Below are 16,002 nucleotides of genomic sequence, written 5' to 3'. Positions count from 1 at the left end.
CTGGCGGCGTAATTATCCGTACATTGCCAAACTGCATGATCGATGTCATCGTAACCGTTTCCACACCGACAGATGTTGCTGTCCACGAGGTTTATTCTATTGAGATGAGCATCTAGCGAGTAGTGGTTGGACATAAGTCTACTCATCACGCGAATGAAGTCACGACTTAAGTCCAAGCCTTTAAACCACGCTCTCGAAGAAACATTAGGAATAATTGAATGTAACCACCGTCCAAGATTTCCATTGTCCCAATCGGTTTGCCAACTCGAAAGGGTACTCTGACGCACTAAATAGTAAAATTCATCGTGTGAAATTTGCCTGTCATAAAATTCGCCTTCCTGCGCGCCCACCTTTGCGAGAGAGTCCGCCTTCTCATTGCCTGGGATTGAGCAATGTGAGGGGACCCATACAAAGGTAATCATATATGATCTTTCGACCAGCACACACATCTGCTCCCTTACCTTTGAAAGGAAATAAGATGAGTGCCTACCTTGTTTCATCGACCGAATGGCCTCAATCGAACTGAGACTATCCGTGAAGATGAAGTAATGGTCTGCGGGCATGTTGGAAATCATCCCCAATGCGAAGTTGATTGCTGCCAGCTCAGCAACAAAAACGGAACAAGGTTCCTGAAGTTTGCGGAAGGCGCTAGAGTTTTCATTGAAGACACCGAAGCCAGTGGATCCATTGAGACGGGACCCGTCTGTAAAATATCTTTTCATGCAATTGACTTGTTGGTACTTTTCAGTAAAAATACGCGGAATAATAATAGGTCGAAGTTGATCGGGAATCCCATGAGTTGCTTGTTTCATGGTCAGATCATATTCAATTGAGGAACTGCGATTGGTGAAGTGAACACGGTCTGGAGTATAACAAGGAAGACACATATTTGATGATATGTAGTGGTGGTAGGTTCTCATAAATCGAGATTGTGTGTTCAGCCCAAGAATTTCTTCAAAATTTGCAATTATAAGTGTGTTCGTCACTCCGCATTTGATTAGTATTCTGAGAGAGAGCTCCCAGAAACGGTTCTGGAGGGGTGTTACTCCTGCCAGAACCTCGAGACTCATGTTATGCGTTGAGTGCATACAGCCTAGAGCAATACGCAGACAACGATATTGAATTCGTTCCAATTTTATTAGGTGACTTTTTCTTGCCGAGAGAAAGCAGAAAGAGCCGTACTCTAGAACAGAGAGAATAGTTGTTTTATAAAGCGTTATGAGATCTCCCGGATGAGAACCCCACCATGTGCCGCAAATTGAACGGAGAAAGTTGATCCTCTGCTGACATTTTTGCTTCAAATACGTAATATGGGCATTCCAAGTGCACTTTGAATCAAACCAGACCCCAAGGTACTTGAAAGACAATGATTGGGTAATGTTTCTGCCCAAAAGATTAAGCTGCATTTGGGCTGGGTACCGCTTTCGAGTAAACACTACCAGTTCAGTTTTCTGCGGCGAGAAATCGATCCCTAGATTCCTAGCCCAAGAAGACAAGTTATCTAAGGAACTTTGCAATGGTCCTTGCAAGTCCACGGCATGTGGACCTCTTACGGAAACCACACCGTCATCTGCAAGTTGTCTTAGCGTGCATTGTGCTGCCAAACAGTTGTCGATATCTTTGACATAAAAGTTATAAAGAAGAGGGCTGAGACATGAGCCTTGGGGCAGGCCCATGTAGCTAATTCTGGAAGTTGTCAGTTGTCCAAAGGAAAAGTTCATTTGCTTTTCTGACAACAAATTGTACAAGAAATTATTTAAAATTCCAGAAAGTCCACATCTGTGCAGATTGTCTGACAGAATTTCAATGGAAACTGAATCAAAAGCCCCCTTAATGTCCAAGAATACTGAAGCCAATTGCTCCTTGTGTGCAAAGGCCAGTTGAATATCTGTGGAAAGCAGCGCTAGACAATCGTTTGTTCCTTTGCTCTTGCGGAACCCAAATTGTGTATTTGATAGCAAGTTATTTGATTCGACCCAGTGATCGAGTCTCCGAAGGATCATTTTCTCCAACAATTTCCTAATGCACGAAAGCATAGCAATCGGACGGTATGAGTTATGGTCAGACGCTGATTTGCCAGGTTTTTTAATGGCTATTACTTTGACCTGTCTCCATTCAGGCGGTACAATGTTGTTTTCTAGCAAGGAATTGAATAAATCTAGCAAGCGTCTTTTAGCGATATCTGGGAGATTTTTCAGAAGATTGAATTTAATCATATCGCTTCCCGGTGAGGAGTTGTTCGATGAAAGAAGAGCCATAGAGAAATCCAGCATTGAGAATGGTCTATCCAGAGAGCCGCCGCTAGGAGACGTTTCTCGAAGAATATTTTGTGCTGGAACTGAGTCCGGACAGACCTTTTTAGCGAAATCGAATATCCATCGGTTGGAGTATTCTTCACTCTCATTAGAAGATGAGCGGTTACGCATGTTGCGAGCCACCCTCCACAAGGTGTTCATTGAGGTTTCTCGTGAGAGTCCTTCGACGAAATTGCGCCAATAACCGCGTTTTTTTGCTTTGATTATTTGTTTCAGCTTTGTTTCAAGCTTTGAATATTCCTCGAAGTATGTGGAGGTTTTGTGTCTACGAAAAGCTTTGAAAGCATCAGATTTTTCTAAATACAATTTTGTGCATTCTTCGTCCCATCCAGGTGTGGCTGGTCTCCTTTTGAAGGGCGCACTTGGAACTTTTCTTTTTTATGCTTCCAGTGAGCTTTTGTATATCAAATCGGCGAGGAATCGATATTCTTCCAATGGTGGAAGTGTATCTATTGATTCGGCACCGCCGTTGCATATTTCTGCCAATCTATGTTCCTTGTAAGATCAAATGGAACACGAGATGGTTCTGCAGAGTGAGGGGCACACTTAATTGAAATGATGATTGGCAAATGATCGCTACCATGGGGATCATTGATAACCTTCCACATACAATCCAATGATAGCGATCTTGAACACAAAGATAGGTCGAGTCGGCTTTCTCGAGCCGGAGGTTTTGCTATACGTGTCGCTTCACCAGTGTTCAAAATAGTCAAGTTGAAATCGTCGCATAAATCGTAAAAAATAGCCGCTCTATTGTCATCGTATAGATCGCCCCACCCAGTACCATGGGAATTCATATCACCTAGAATTAATACTGGGGATGGAAGAATCGAAACTAGATTCCAGAGTTGACTACGGCTAATGGAGGTTCTTGGTGGAACATAAACTGAAGCAATGCAAAGGTCTTTGTTATTCACATTTATTTGGCAAGCGACGATTTCGACGCCTGATAGAGCAGGAAGGGAAATTTTGTAGAAAGGGTAGCACTTTTTGATCCCTAAAAGTACTCCTCCATAAGAATCGTCTCTATCCAGGCGAATAATGTTAAAATCGTGGAAGTTGAGTTCTTTATCGGAAGAAAGCCATGTTTCACAGAGAGCAAATATATCACAATCAGAATTGTGAAGTAAAAATTTGAACGAGTCTAGTTTAGGCACTAGACTACGGCAGTTCCACTGTAGCACAGTGATCATATCTTCAACCTCGTTCGACGAATTATCCATCGAAAGATATGATTGATGCAAGGAGGGGCCATGAAACAGTCAATTGCTTAAGATATGATTCTAACGTTGGAAGCAAGGCAGAAACTAAGCTTCTTAGAGGGTCTTGTATCTTGAACATGTTTAATATGAATTCCACAATGTCCGAAAAAGCTAGCAAACCTCGTTCGGACTTGGATTTCTTTTGAGAAGTTTGAGGAGCAGCTTTTTTATTTCTTTTATCTTTGTTGGGCAATGGCGGAAAATTCTTGCTGCATCCAGGGATTGGATCAGCAGGAGCCTTCGGTTTTGTTTTTTCATCCCCATTACCCTGGGAATTTGGCAATCTTCTGGAGGTGATTTTAGTTTTCTTACGGCGCACTTTCGGGGAGGGGCATTTTCTTTTTGAGGATCCGTCCATTTTTGAAGGTGCGTGTACCACCGTAGAATCACCTTCATCCGATGAGTCAGAGTCCGATTCTTTAGCTGACAAAATCGAAAATTGGTTTGCATCTTGGACGGCTGATGCAGCCTTCACCATTTGCGCATAAGTCTGCTTGGAGCGTCCAGAGATTGAACGCTGCACTTTATCGGAGTGCTGCTTGTACATGGGGCACTCCTGCAAGGGGTGAGGATTCTCGCCACAGTAAGCGCATTTTACTGATTCTTTGTGGCAAGAATCCTCTTTGTGGTTTTCACCACATTTGCCACAACGAGTTTTGTTGCCGCAATGGCTGGCCGAGTGTCCCAGCCTTTTGCAGTTGGTACAATTATAAACCCTCTGTACAAACAACCGCACCGGAAAAAAAGCACCATCAACTTTGACAAAGTTTGGGAGAACTGAACCAGCGAAAGTCACCCGAAACGAGTCTGAATGCTGATAAACTTTCTTGCCATCTTGTAAAGACACTGAATGCAGTTGCCTAACATCCAGTATCTTTACAAGCTCGCTTGTGACTTTTCTGTTTTTAAAACAACCCGAGGCACGTTTCAAGTCCTCGACAGACAGACTCGCGTCGGATACCACGCCTTCTATCTCCACATCTCGAGAAGGGATGTAGATGTTGTACTCAACACTAAACAACTCGTGATCAGCAATTTTATTTGCTACATCATAATTCGGTGCTTCTACACGCAGTTTGTTGAATCTCTCCTTATGTACCAAGATTCCCGGATACTTACGCAGCAAGTCTCTCGAAATATCGAGAGTTTTCAAGGGTTTATTTTTAGGCCGAAAAAAGACAACCCATGGTCCTTTCGAAAGTGGTTGGTAATACCTGGTTCGCGCAACGTTGGCATCGGAAGATGCCATAAGTGTTGCGCAAAAGCGGTGCGCAACCGCTTAAGAAGGAAAAAAAATAAAAACCTTCTCCAATTGATTAATTTCAATTACTATTAATTAAATGTTTTGCACGGCGTACAAGCAAATTTAAGAGAAAAAAAAATCGAGAGAAAAAAAAACTTATATCTAGTTGCAACAAGTTGTCTCACTATGAACCATACTCCCTTACCAGGGGTGAGAGACAGAGCCACGCGCCACGAGGCAAAACAAAACTACAATAGGGAGGCAATGGACTTGCAAAATGTATTGTACTATACTTGTGCCGGTTGTGTAAACAACCTATCAGCCGGTGCAGCTAGGTATTCCGTTTGCTGCTGCTACTATTGCTGCTATTGACGGAGATGGTGCGATGATGATGGTGATGATTTTATGATGATCAATCACTGGGTTAAAGATGGACAGTCTATACGTAAGACTCAGCTTACGATAGCTGCTTCCGAAAACCGTGCGCGATTCACCTGAACACTTTTTTAACACGAGAGCGATGGAAACGCGGTAAAAAAACGAGTGTCGTATGAAGAGACCAGGACGCTGTTAACTGGCTCACGGAATGAGCCTATTCGTTGTCCGATATCCGAAAGATATCATCAAGGTCCATTGCGTCAGTTTCATTCGGGTTTGCTTCGGTGGATGGCTTTTTTGGAGGAGGGCTTTTATTATCCACAGAATTGCTTTGGTGTCTTGCGTTGTTTTCATCTCGTCCTTTTTTGTTCTTGCGTTTCGTGACAGTATCTCTGTTATTGTTCCGTTCGTTATGATCTGCGTTCGAACGTTGTTGCTTCTGTTCCAATTGCTCATTCGGTTTGTTTGCCTGTTGTTTGAGGATGTGATTGGAGACGTATGCCTTCAGGTTGTGTACTTTTTGTGTGAGTTTTTCAACTTCATCGGATTTTTGTCTCAATCCTGCAATGAGCTGCTGAGCAATTTGTTCATCTTTTTTCTTATTTGATTCGATTAATGCTTCCAATTTTGCGATTAATTCGTCTTTTTGTTTCAATGATTCCTGTAGAGCCTCGAGTTTTACATTTTCAAGACGTGATTGTGCGACCGTATGAGCGTAGCTGGAACCTCCTGCTCATTTTCGTGCTTCAGGATACGAAATGTTATGATCAACCTTGATTTTTACTACTTGGAATTCCTTTTGGTAAACTGGACATTTCCTGAAGGTGGATCTGTGGTCACCGTTGCAGTTAATACAACGAGGAATCATTTCGCAGTTTTCGTCTTAGTGTTCATTACTGCAATTGTAGCAGCGTTGGGGTCCAGGGCATCTTGAACGGGTGTGTCCGTATACGAAGCAACCGTAGCATTGCATTGGATTTGGGTAGAAGGTTCGCGTAGCCACACGTAGTACTCCTACTTTCACGTGTTTGGGGTAAGTTGTTTTCCCAAATGTGAGTATGAGAACTGGAGTGTTGACGTTCGAACCGTTTACTTTTCGGGAGATTCGTTTGACGCGTGAGACTCCTTGATCAGCTAGATGCGACTCGATTTCCAATTCCGTCATGCGAATCAGGTCGTAGGATGATATAACGCACTTACATGAGTTCAGCTTGGCGTGGTACGTGACACAAACTTCTGTCTTTTCATCCAGTTTAGTCAGAGCTAGCAGTTTCTCAACTTGTGCCGGATTTTTGACTCGCAGAGTGTACTGTGTGCATTTTGCTTCGCTAGTAGACGATTCTATCGGACCACCAGCAGCTGCTTCGATGATTTTGCCAATTATGAAGGGATTTTCTGATAAAATTTCCCCGTCTTTTCTCGTCATTTGTAGGATGGTTAGTTGACCAAACTCGTTCCTTGGGTCCATGAAGGGTGGTAGAAGAGGCCCGGGGTGCTTTCCCGAGTTGCCTCCACTACTGGAGGCAGCCATCTCCTAATTTAAATGTGCCTGTGTTCCCCACCTTAATCACGATCAGGCGAGGATTTGAAAAACAATAAGTGGTAACATTCACCTGTTACCTACCCCTATGGATATCTGTTTAGTTGAGAGGCAAACTATCGAGTTTAGTTGTGGTCGCTCTTTTCACATGTATCGAGAGATACTCTCGCCACTACGAAAAACAATACTCTATTGATAGCACTTTTCTTACACAGTCTCACTGAAAGGAGTGTTCTGTGGTTGTAGCTCACCAAATGGTAGTGCTACACACTAGACGTTTGAGACTGGTCGAGTTGTCGGACAAACCACTACCACTGTAGATCACGTGATACGGTCGCGTACGTCGTACACTTGGTTTGCTTTCCAAGTGGAACCGATTTTCACGACCGATTTATTCTAAAATAATTCACTTTTGATGGGATAGCCGTATATTGAAATTTCTCCCCGATGCTCGAGATATATCTGCAGCCGAATCGAAGAGATTTGATAATATTAACTGATCCGAGACGAGCTTTAGTAAACGCGAAGCGTGGTGCTGTCTATCTTGTTTACACTCTAACTGATTTCGTTACTAATTTAGCTATTAAAAAAAAATCTGCACATGTTTGTCACTGACAGCATTTTCACTGACAATTGATATGGTTTGCCTTGACGATGACTGTTAGCTAAAATGAGTGACCAAAGCAAAATTTTGAATATCGATAGCCCGGTTATGATCAATTCCTCAACAATTCACAATGAATACACCCATGCTATGCGAACGCCACCCAACAAACAATTGAGAGCTCTTATAAAACACCTGAGTTGATCAAACGTTGAATAATAGCTTCCAGAGTTGAACAAGAATGAAGTTGTATTGCCATTTGATTAAAAGTTTTAAAAGCTGTTGGAGCACTCTTAAATGATTGTTTACGTTCGGTTTAACTATATGCTTTATAAGACCTACGATAACTTTTATAGCACCTTAGTTAAACTGATTCCCAAGAGCTATACAGAACGTGGAATAAACGCATCAAAACAAACAATTGGGAGCTCTTATAAAACACCTGAGTTGATCAAACGTTGAATAATAGCTTCCAGAGTTGTACAAGAATGTAGTTGTATTGCCTTTTTGGTTAAACGCTTCAAAAGCTGCTTGGAGCACTCTTAAATGATTGTTTACGTTCGGTTAAACTGTTTGACAGGAGCCATACAGGATGTGGAATAAACGCATCAAAACAAAAAATTGAGAGCTCTTATAAAACACCTGAGTTGATCAAACGTTGAATAATAGCTTCCAGAGTTGAACAAGAATGTAGTTGTATTGCCTTTTTGGTTAGAAGCTTCAAAAGCTGCTTGGAGCACTCTTAAATGATTGTTTACGTTCGACCAACCACCAACCACAATTTTGTTGCTAAAAATAGCACAAGTAATAGGCACGTTTATATGACCATAAGGCAATGATTATTCGACTGCAAGAGAAGTCACTCAAGATGAGCTTCATATACTTCTCTCATATGATCAAAATATGTATTCAAGAATAGAGCAGATGGAGACAGAAGCGGCTGGCAATCCGGGGATCATGAGTTCGAATCTTGCTTCAAGAAACCCCTCGGTGGAGTAGAGGTAAATTATATATAGGTGTTATTGATAAATGCAAACATTAATTTAAGACATATATCATATAATCAACGATAACATTTCTAGATCAATTCTCTCAATTAATGATTAGAGAGATTAATTGAAAGAATATCAATCAAAGATTAAACAGATGCTTGTTACTACTTCCTCCATGATCACAGAATGTGAATTATGGCATAATTACATATTTTTTCAATGTGCACAAATAAATTAAATTAATAAAAACTGTACAAGCAATTATTTTGGCGTACCACGACAATTGTTAAACTAATTTTAATCTGTGAATATTGTGAGTACTTACACAACGATTATTAAGGAGTCATTAAAAAGTGCTATAAACGCTTTTCACCGCTTGCTGTATAGTGATTATTTAGGAGTCATAAAAGAGTGTAACAAACGCCTCTCAGGTTCAATCTCTAATACATTTCGAAGCAGCTGTTAGGAGGTGTCTACAAACGTTGTATTAGAGCTTTCACCAAAACAATAAAGCTTGAGTTTAAATATGTATCTATAAACGTTGTATAAAAGTTTCTTCTATCCGGTTATTAAGGAGTCATTGAAAAGTGTTATAAACGCTTTTCACCGCTTGCTGTTCAATTAATATTTAGGAGTCATAAAAGAGTGTAACAAACGCCTCTAAGGTTTACTCTCTACTAAATTTCAAAGCAGCTGTAAAGAAGTGTCTACAAACGTTGTATAAGAGCTTTCACCAAAATAATAAAGCTTGAGTTTAAATATGTATCTATAAACGTTGTATAAAAGTTGCTTCTACTCCTATACCGCGTATACATATAATGCTGTAGTTGAACAGGTTCTCCAAACCAGTGTAAACGAGAGTTTTACAGAAGTTGTAATAAACAAATTGTACAGTTATTATTCAGCATGCAGTTGAATAAAATCACAATGGAAGCGTTTCTTCAACAAGAAATTGATTTTGGGTAAACGTTTTACTGAATACGTTAGACAACACCTTTGTGTTGCAGTTGTATAGGTTCTCCAAACCAGTGTAAACAAGGGTTTTATAAAAGTTGTGGTGAACACATTGTGCAATTATTATTCAACATGCAGCTGAACAAAATCAAAACGAAAGCGTTTCTTCAACTGGAAATTGTTACACTGATAGGCAAAATAAAGTGCCCACCCCATCATTTTTTGAATTTCTCTCATTTATTTGGTTCAAATTAAAGTAAATACACTGTAGTATTTTTTATATCTTATTCTTTATATTCTTTTTAAGTTTCACTTATAGAATACCAGATAAAAAGAAGAGACTGACTCGAAGAAAAAAAAATCAAAATGGGTGTAAAAAAGAACAGTGACAAAAAAAAGTGCCCACTGCATTTTAACTCCAGAAAACATAAAATAAAGTAAAAGAATACCAGCCTAATAGTTAATGTGTCCTCCTTTGGCCTTCAGGACCAGCTGCAGGCGCTTCGGCATGCTCTCCACTAGATTCTTCAGGTGCTGTGGATCTAGTTCTTCCCAGGCGCGCTCCAGGGCTTCAAAATAGTTATTTTTATTGGTAACACCAGTTTTGTCAACCCTGGCATCGAGAATCGCCCACAAATTCTCGATGGGGTTGAGGTCCGGGCTTTGTGGAGGCCATTCCAGTGGTTTAATTCGACATGACCGGAAGAAAGACTTAGTCTTCTTGGCAGTATGCTTCGGATCGTTGTCCTGCTGGAATACGAATTTCTCCTCAAGGCCCGTCTGGATCAGCGAAACTTCCAGATTTTCCCGCAGGATGTCGATGTAGGAATCTGCCGTCATTATCCCGTCGATTTTCACCAGGCTTCCCACTCCACCCCACGAAAAGCACCCCCAGACCATCACATTTCCTCCTCCATGCTTCACCGTGCCTTGTATGTGGCGCTCCTGAAGCTCCTCACCCGATCTACACCACACACGAACCCGTCGCTTCCGGTTGAACAGTTCGAATTTTGATTCGTCCGTCCAGAGAACCGTTTTCCAGAACTCTAGGGGCTTATCAGCATGCTCCTTAGCAAACTTAAGCCGTTTGACTTTGTTTGCCTTGCTGATAAATGGGCGCTTCCGAGCAACTTTGCTGTTCAACCCCTGTGCTACGAGACGGCGACGAACAGTTCGACTGGAAACTGTTAGCTGAAGAGCCTCCTGGATCTCGCGGACAGTTACCTTCGGGTTCTTCTTCACTTCACGCATGATCTTGGTGTCCGTTCTCGCATCCGTTTTGCGCATCCTGCCTCTGCCAGGGCGATCCACCACTGATCCGAACGATTTCATTTTCTGCAGAATTTTCCCGACCGCTGTTTTGCTGATATTGTACTTCCTAGCGACAGACCGGTGCGATTCACCGTTTTGCACATCACGAACAACCAATTTTCGGATACACACGGGAATTGCTTTCGAAATCACTACGTCCTCCATTTTTTTCAACTGATTCAAATGCGATCACGTGTACAAATGCACCAGTTCCACCCGTTTGCTTCAATACATGTCAAACTTTCAAAACAAAAACAATCGAGGGGTTTTCCGATGGAAACTTATCGAAAACATACCGATTTTTGAAGTGGGCACTTTTTTTTGTCACTGTTTTCTTTTTCAATCCAAATTGATTTTCTTTTACTTCAAGTAAAACTTTATATTTTCAGTATTCCATAGGTGTAACTTTAAAAGAATAATAAAGGTAAGACATCGAAACAGACTACGGTGTGTTTATTTGAATTTGAACCAAATAAATGAGAGAAATTTCAAAAATGATGGGGTGGGCACTTTATTTTGCCTATCAGTGTACTTGGGCATGCTCTATGGTAAGCGCATAATGAAGCATTCTGGTAAATACTCATTAGGATGTGTCAATTTTGAATAGTGGGCGCTCGGCTGGGCGCTTCACCGGATTTTCAAACACATGAGAGTTGTCTGCACTTTCAGTGGCCTTGGCACTGCCTCCAATCACTGCTGTCACTGAGGATTTCTCTGGGGTTAGTTTGCTTGTGCCAGCTTTTGCCCAGAACTGCAGCAACTTTTACCCATGCTTCTCTTGTCGAGTTCTGAAATCTTGGCTAAAACCAACGATGTAAACACTTTGGGATCCTGTATTTAAGCTCATTCTATTGCACCACCACTGCTTCTTGTGTCTGCTTTTATATTAACCTAAGTGTAGGGACCGGGTCCCAAAAAGGTTCCGCTCTTTTGTGCCGATCTGCAGTCCAGTATGTCCCGTTCAATTTCACCTGCCTTTCTCCAACTCATCTCCGTACCTAAGAGATGAACTAGCCTCAGGCTAAAAATCTCTAAAATAAAGATTAAAAAAAAAAAAAAAAAATCTCCGTACCTGTCCGTACGTTATCTGTCAAAACAATACACGCCTATATCAAGTTACTCAAATCTGAGTTAAACACACTCTAAACATAAAACGATCAGATCAGTCCCAGTCTCAACCTTACACTAGGTACATTTTCGCATAGAAGCTACATGGATAGAAATCTCCTTATATTTTGGCAAATTTCCATTGCTAATGTATAAGTCAACTAATAAGCAGACACCTTTTATGCATTCTAATAGGACCTATGTGGTTTGTTTTATGGAATGTAAAAGGCTGATGCTTTGGCAAAAATGTATAAGTGAAACACATGAATTAAATAATTGATTTTCGTTTCGTGTAGGTAAACTGAAATATAATTTCCTTCTTTCTCGTTTATGTGTTTTAGGTAGTAACTTGAAAAGCCATGCGTGTCCGTTTCCTTGATCCCTGTCCCAGGAAAACAAGTATGCAGAGTTGCTTAAGCATGCTAGGTCTTTAAACCCAGGAAGCTTGAAGGGAATCTGAGAGGTGCTGTATTTCATTACAAAATATTTCGTGATTTACAAATTAGTAGTGTATTAATTTAGACTGAATGTATAATCCGCCCCTTTACGGCTTTACCAGTGACGCTTTCGATGGGTATGCAAAATGCCCTACAAACAGCGGGAACTGCTGCGATTTCTTCAGTATGGCAAAAACGAACGGACGATCTGCATCGAAGGTCAGCGAGGCACTCCTGGTAACCATGGTGAACGCTGCAAAAACACAAACAATGAACAAGGAATTCTTCGTCGAATAATCAATTCACCCATCCTACCGGAAACAGCCGCAGCCCGAACTCCTTCCTCGTCGATTAGAACCGTTACACTGTGCTTAACCTTATCGAGGGTGAGCTTTTCGTCCTTGAAAATCTGGAAGATGCTCCACTCAAACGGTGCCGTTAAGTGTAGCTTTCGAAAGACGGAATTCACGTTAACACCGTTAGCCAAGCGGACACGTGGCAGCTTTACCGATACCCGCATCGGCACAAGACTATCGTAAAGATCCTTGAACGAACTGTGATTTAGCTTGCCTACCATCTCAGTCATATTCCCATCTCTTTCCAATGGCATCACTATCAACAGGGAGTAATCGCTTCCCATCTGGAAGGGAAGTTCAATCGCTTTCATCATCAGCCTGTCGTGCAGGGTCATCGGTAGCATCGTATGGGGCAGGTTCATAAAATCCGTCATGTAGAGCTTCCCGTTACCGTAGGCGTTGAACATCTCCAGTTTGGTTGAATTCACATTGAATTGATGTTCCCACTTACAGGCGAAAGCAACCGCATTTAACAGGATCATTCTGGTATTCGGGGTCAGATCCTTTTCCGATAGGACAGTTCCAACCATACCGGAGGTGGTCGCCCTCGCCCAACTGTTCGCCAACTGTGGAACATCCGTCATATTCAACCGCGAATGCCTTTCGACCGAGGCATTGAAAGTGGCCACATTCGCTGCGAATGTAGGATTGAAAATGTCATTTCCGAAGGCATACATCTTCGTTCCGTACTGGAGGTGCTGATCCTTGCCCAGTGCTCGCAGCATGCGCCGATACTGATCGGTGGCTTTGACAACGCTGCCCGGAAGGTGCAACTTTTCGATCATCTGCCGCAGTGTGTAGCGATCGGTGACGGCATGGGCCAGCATGGTCATGCCCAACCGGATCGAGAAGGGCGATATGGCCACGTTGCGACGCTCATCGAATGTAGCCTGGCGATAAAAATGAAATACTAGTCAAGTACCTTATCGCAAATGAGTTGAGATTGCAGGTACGTACCTTGAAAAAGTCCCATATGAATTCACTGGAGAACAGCGGTTGATCTCTTGCAGCAACTGATATCGTAAGTAGTGCTGCAGCTAGGAAAATCTTATTCAAATGACACATTACGAACGGTTCTGGTCGGGAATGTGTTTCTATTCCTATTTATATCCATACGTTCCAGCAGCACTTGATTGACTGTGATTTACGACCATATGGTGAAGCTGGTGGTTCATTCAACATTTAAAATAATGTTCACGATTTACTCTTGGTTGAATTCAATATTATAATAATTAATAAGTTAGATTCCGGCAAAAGTTCAATACAGGGAAAATGGATGTAATGTTGGACTGAATGCCTCTAGTTTTCAATAGTGACCAAAAATATCCATTAGTGCCATCCCAATGACGCGTTCATCTAGATAAAATTGATAAATAGCAGATTATTAGCGATGGGCCCAATCTTAGATCCATAGGCCAACATTAGAGCCATTTCCCCTACGTAAATATTTCGTGAGAATTAATTTTGATAATCGGACGTTATTTTTGGGAAGATTCAAATTGTTCTTCTTTTTTAATTACTACGGATGCTGGTGACTTAAACCGCTAGTAGAAAACCCAAACAAATTCTCAACTGTCAACAAGATCACACGCACACTATGTTGCACGCTTGTGTGTAAGTTGCTGGAAATCAGCAAAAATTTGCTGATTTTAGACTTGACGAAAGATCAGTAAACTTTTCAGCAAAACAATGCAGGAATTCACTTCTATCAAAATCACAGCATTTTACTGAATCTTAAGTAAATATGTTTGTTTTTTTTTTTTTTGTAATGAAGCTGCTGACTCAAATATGAACCAACAGGTCTGTGCCATTTAAAAGGAGGAAGCTGCAGGCTGCAATACAATAATACACGCAGAAAAATTTACCGTCGAAACAAAAATATTTGAGGTAAATTTAAACGTAAACTCAGTTTGTTCTGGCCACAAACATAAACTAGGTTGATTTCGAACGTATTCTACGTTTGAATCCATTGAAAATAATGTTTAAAACAAAAATAATGTGACGTTTATTTTAAAAATATTCGTGTTGAAAATAAACGTGAATATTTTTGATTTATTTGAAAATTATATGAGATCAAAAATTAATATGTTTATTTTAAACATGCTTTTCATGTTTAAAATAAACAAACATATTTTGAAATTATATTAGCATTTGAATGCTGAATAAATCAAAATAAAATGGATAGCAAATAAATGGAAATTCCTGCGATTATGGAAAGTCTGTGGATGTTTGGATCCGAGGGGCCGTCGGGGTGGGTGTCCGATCAGATCCAGTTCAGTAAAACCGGTGAAACTTTGTGATATTAGCGTCATTTTGTCGTTTCTGACGCTGGTCCTCATGCCGGCCTCTTTCTAAGTTTAGTGTTCGGGGATGATCTGTTTTTCTTTCGACGTCTGGTGGGGGGTGAGGATGATATGGGGATCGGTATCAGAAACGACGGATTGACGTTAATATTGTGATGTTCCACCAGTTTTGTCGAGCTTGGAACACTTGCTTGCGTGGGTTTCCGGACCCTCTACTTCGGTTTCGCCGCTTGCAGGCCGTTTTCGGTTAAGTTTGCCGAATGTAAACAAGAAAGAAAAAAGGACACGCTAAAAATTGATCACCCAGATTATGTATTGTTGAACTAAACATGCTTTTGAATTTAATTCAAACATACATATTTTTGTTGCAAACATGTTTTTAATTTACTCTGAACTATTCATATTTTTATTTAACAAACATTTATATTTTTAACTTAAATGAACAAAATTTGGTTCCGTGTACGTAGATCGAAGTGTGCTCTGGTTCTGTATGAACGCGAAAAACTTCCGAGTGTCAAATTTTCGGTTTTATTTTTTCTGGAATTAATGTTTTCATCGTGTTTTAGCTCAAAACAATGAACCACTCGATAACATAGTTCTAGAAAAGAACTGTAGTGTAAAGCAAGTGCAAGTGATCAGGTGAAATGCATTCAAAAGTGTTTTTTTTTTTTTTATCAACATCCTTTTTGATGCCCGATGATTCTGCTTGGAGGTGGATTGAGCAAGAGTTTCTTTGAAGATCCGATGGAATATTGAGCTAGAATTCAGAGATGCAACAGTCTTTCAAGTTATTGCTGCATGGAAACCCATGGTTCATTAGGTGAGTTCGTTCCTGTTTATTTATTAACCACCGGAACGTTCCGCTACTTTTCATCAGTTTTCTACAACTTTGTCTTAGACGAGGGGTAGGTCACTCCGCACACAAATCTTGGGTCAACATTTTTCTCACTGTGCCGATTGTGCCGGCAGTGCCGGTCATAGAGCAAGCTGTGATTTTTTGTATTTCTGACAGCTTGAATGTTTTGGTTTGCAATCGCAAGGATAAAGGCTGGCGCACAATGCCTGAAAACTTATCCACTCAGCGGTCACTCAGCGGTCTCAGCCGTTCAACAGGATACAACAAAGAAAAACAGCCGGAGATCGATGCAAAAATTGAACGGCTCCGAAAATGTCGAATATCGTGCTCGATACGGATTCTTT

The 16,002-nt window shown here is 41.1% G+C and overlaps 2 protein-coding genes across 2 annotated transcripts in view; one reads left to right on the top strand and one right to left on the bottom strand.

Moving 5' to 3' along the window:
- The window catches only part of Rpp25 (ribonuclease P protein subunit Rpp25), a 489,635-nt gene that overhangs the window by 127,496 nt on the left and 346,137 nt on the right, over positions 1–16,002 (top strand). The gene's annotated exons all lie outside the window — the stretch shown is intronic.
- Positions 12,251–13,564, bottom strand: LOC135706552 (uncharacterized). The gene is made up of 3 exons (XM_065228200.1): positions 13,457–13,564; positions 12,459–13,389; positions 12,251–12,396 (listed from the first exon to the last, which is right to left on the bottom strand). The coding sequence occupies exons 1-3, from the start codon at positions 13,562–13,564 to the stop codon at positions 12,251–12,253; spliced, it is 1,185 nt and encodes a 394-aa protein (XP_065084272.1).

This window comes from Ochlerotatus camptorhynchus, unplaced genomic scaffold, assembly GCF_037179485.1.
Source record: "Ochlerotatus camptorhynchus isolate MF236.1 unplaced genomic scaffold, CSIRO-AGI_Acam_v1.1 ptg000023l, whole genome shotgun sequence".
NCBI lineage: Eukaryota > Metazoa > Arthropoda > Insecta > Diptera > Culicidae > Ochlerotatus > Ochlerotatus camptorhynchus.
Note: the sequence above shows the minus strand (reverse complement) of the source record. Positions and strands in the feature narration are given on the sequence as shown.

Coding starts and splice junctions, on each gene's coding strand:
- LOC135706552 (XM_065228200.1), bottom strand. CDS start 13,564: ATGTGTCATTTGAATAAGATTTTCCTAGCTGCAGCACTACTTACGATA. Junction 13,390..13,456: donor TCATATGGGACTTTTTCAAG/GTACGTACCTGC, acceptor TTTTATCGCCAG/GCTACATTCGATGAGCGTCG. Junction 12,397..12,458: donor TCGGGCTGCGGCTGTTTCCG/GTAGGATGGGTG, acceptor GTGTTTTTGCAG/CGTTCACCATGGTTACCAGG.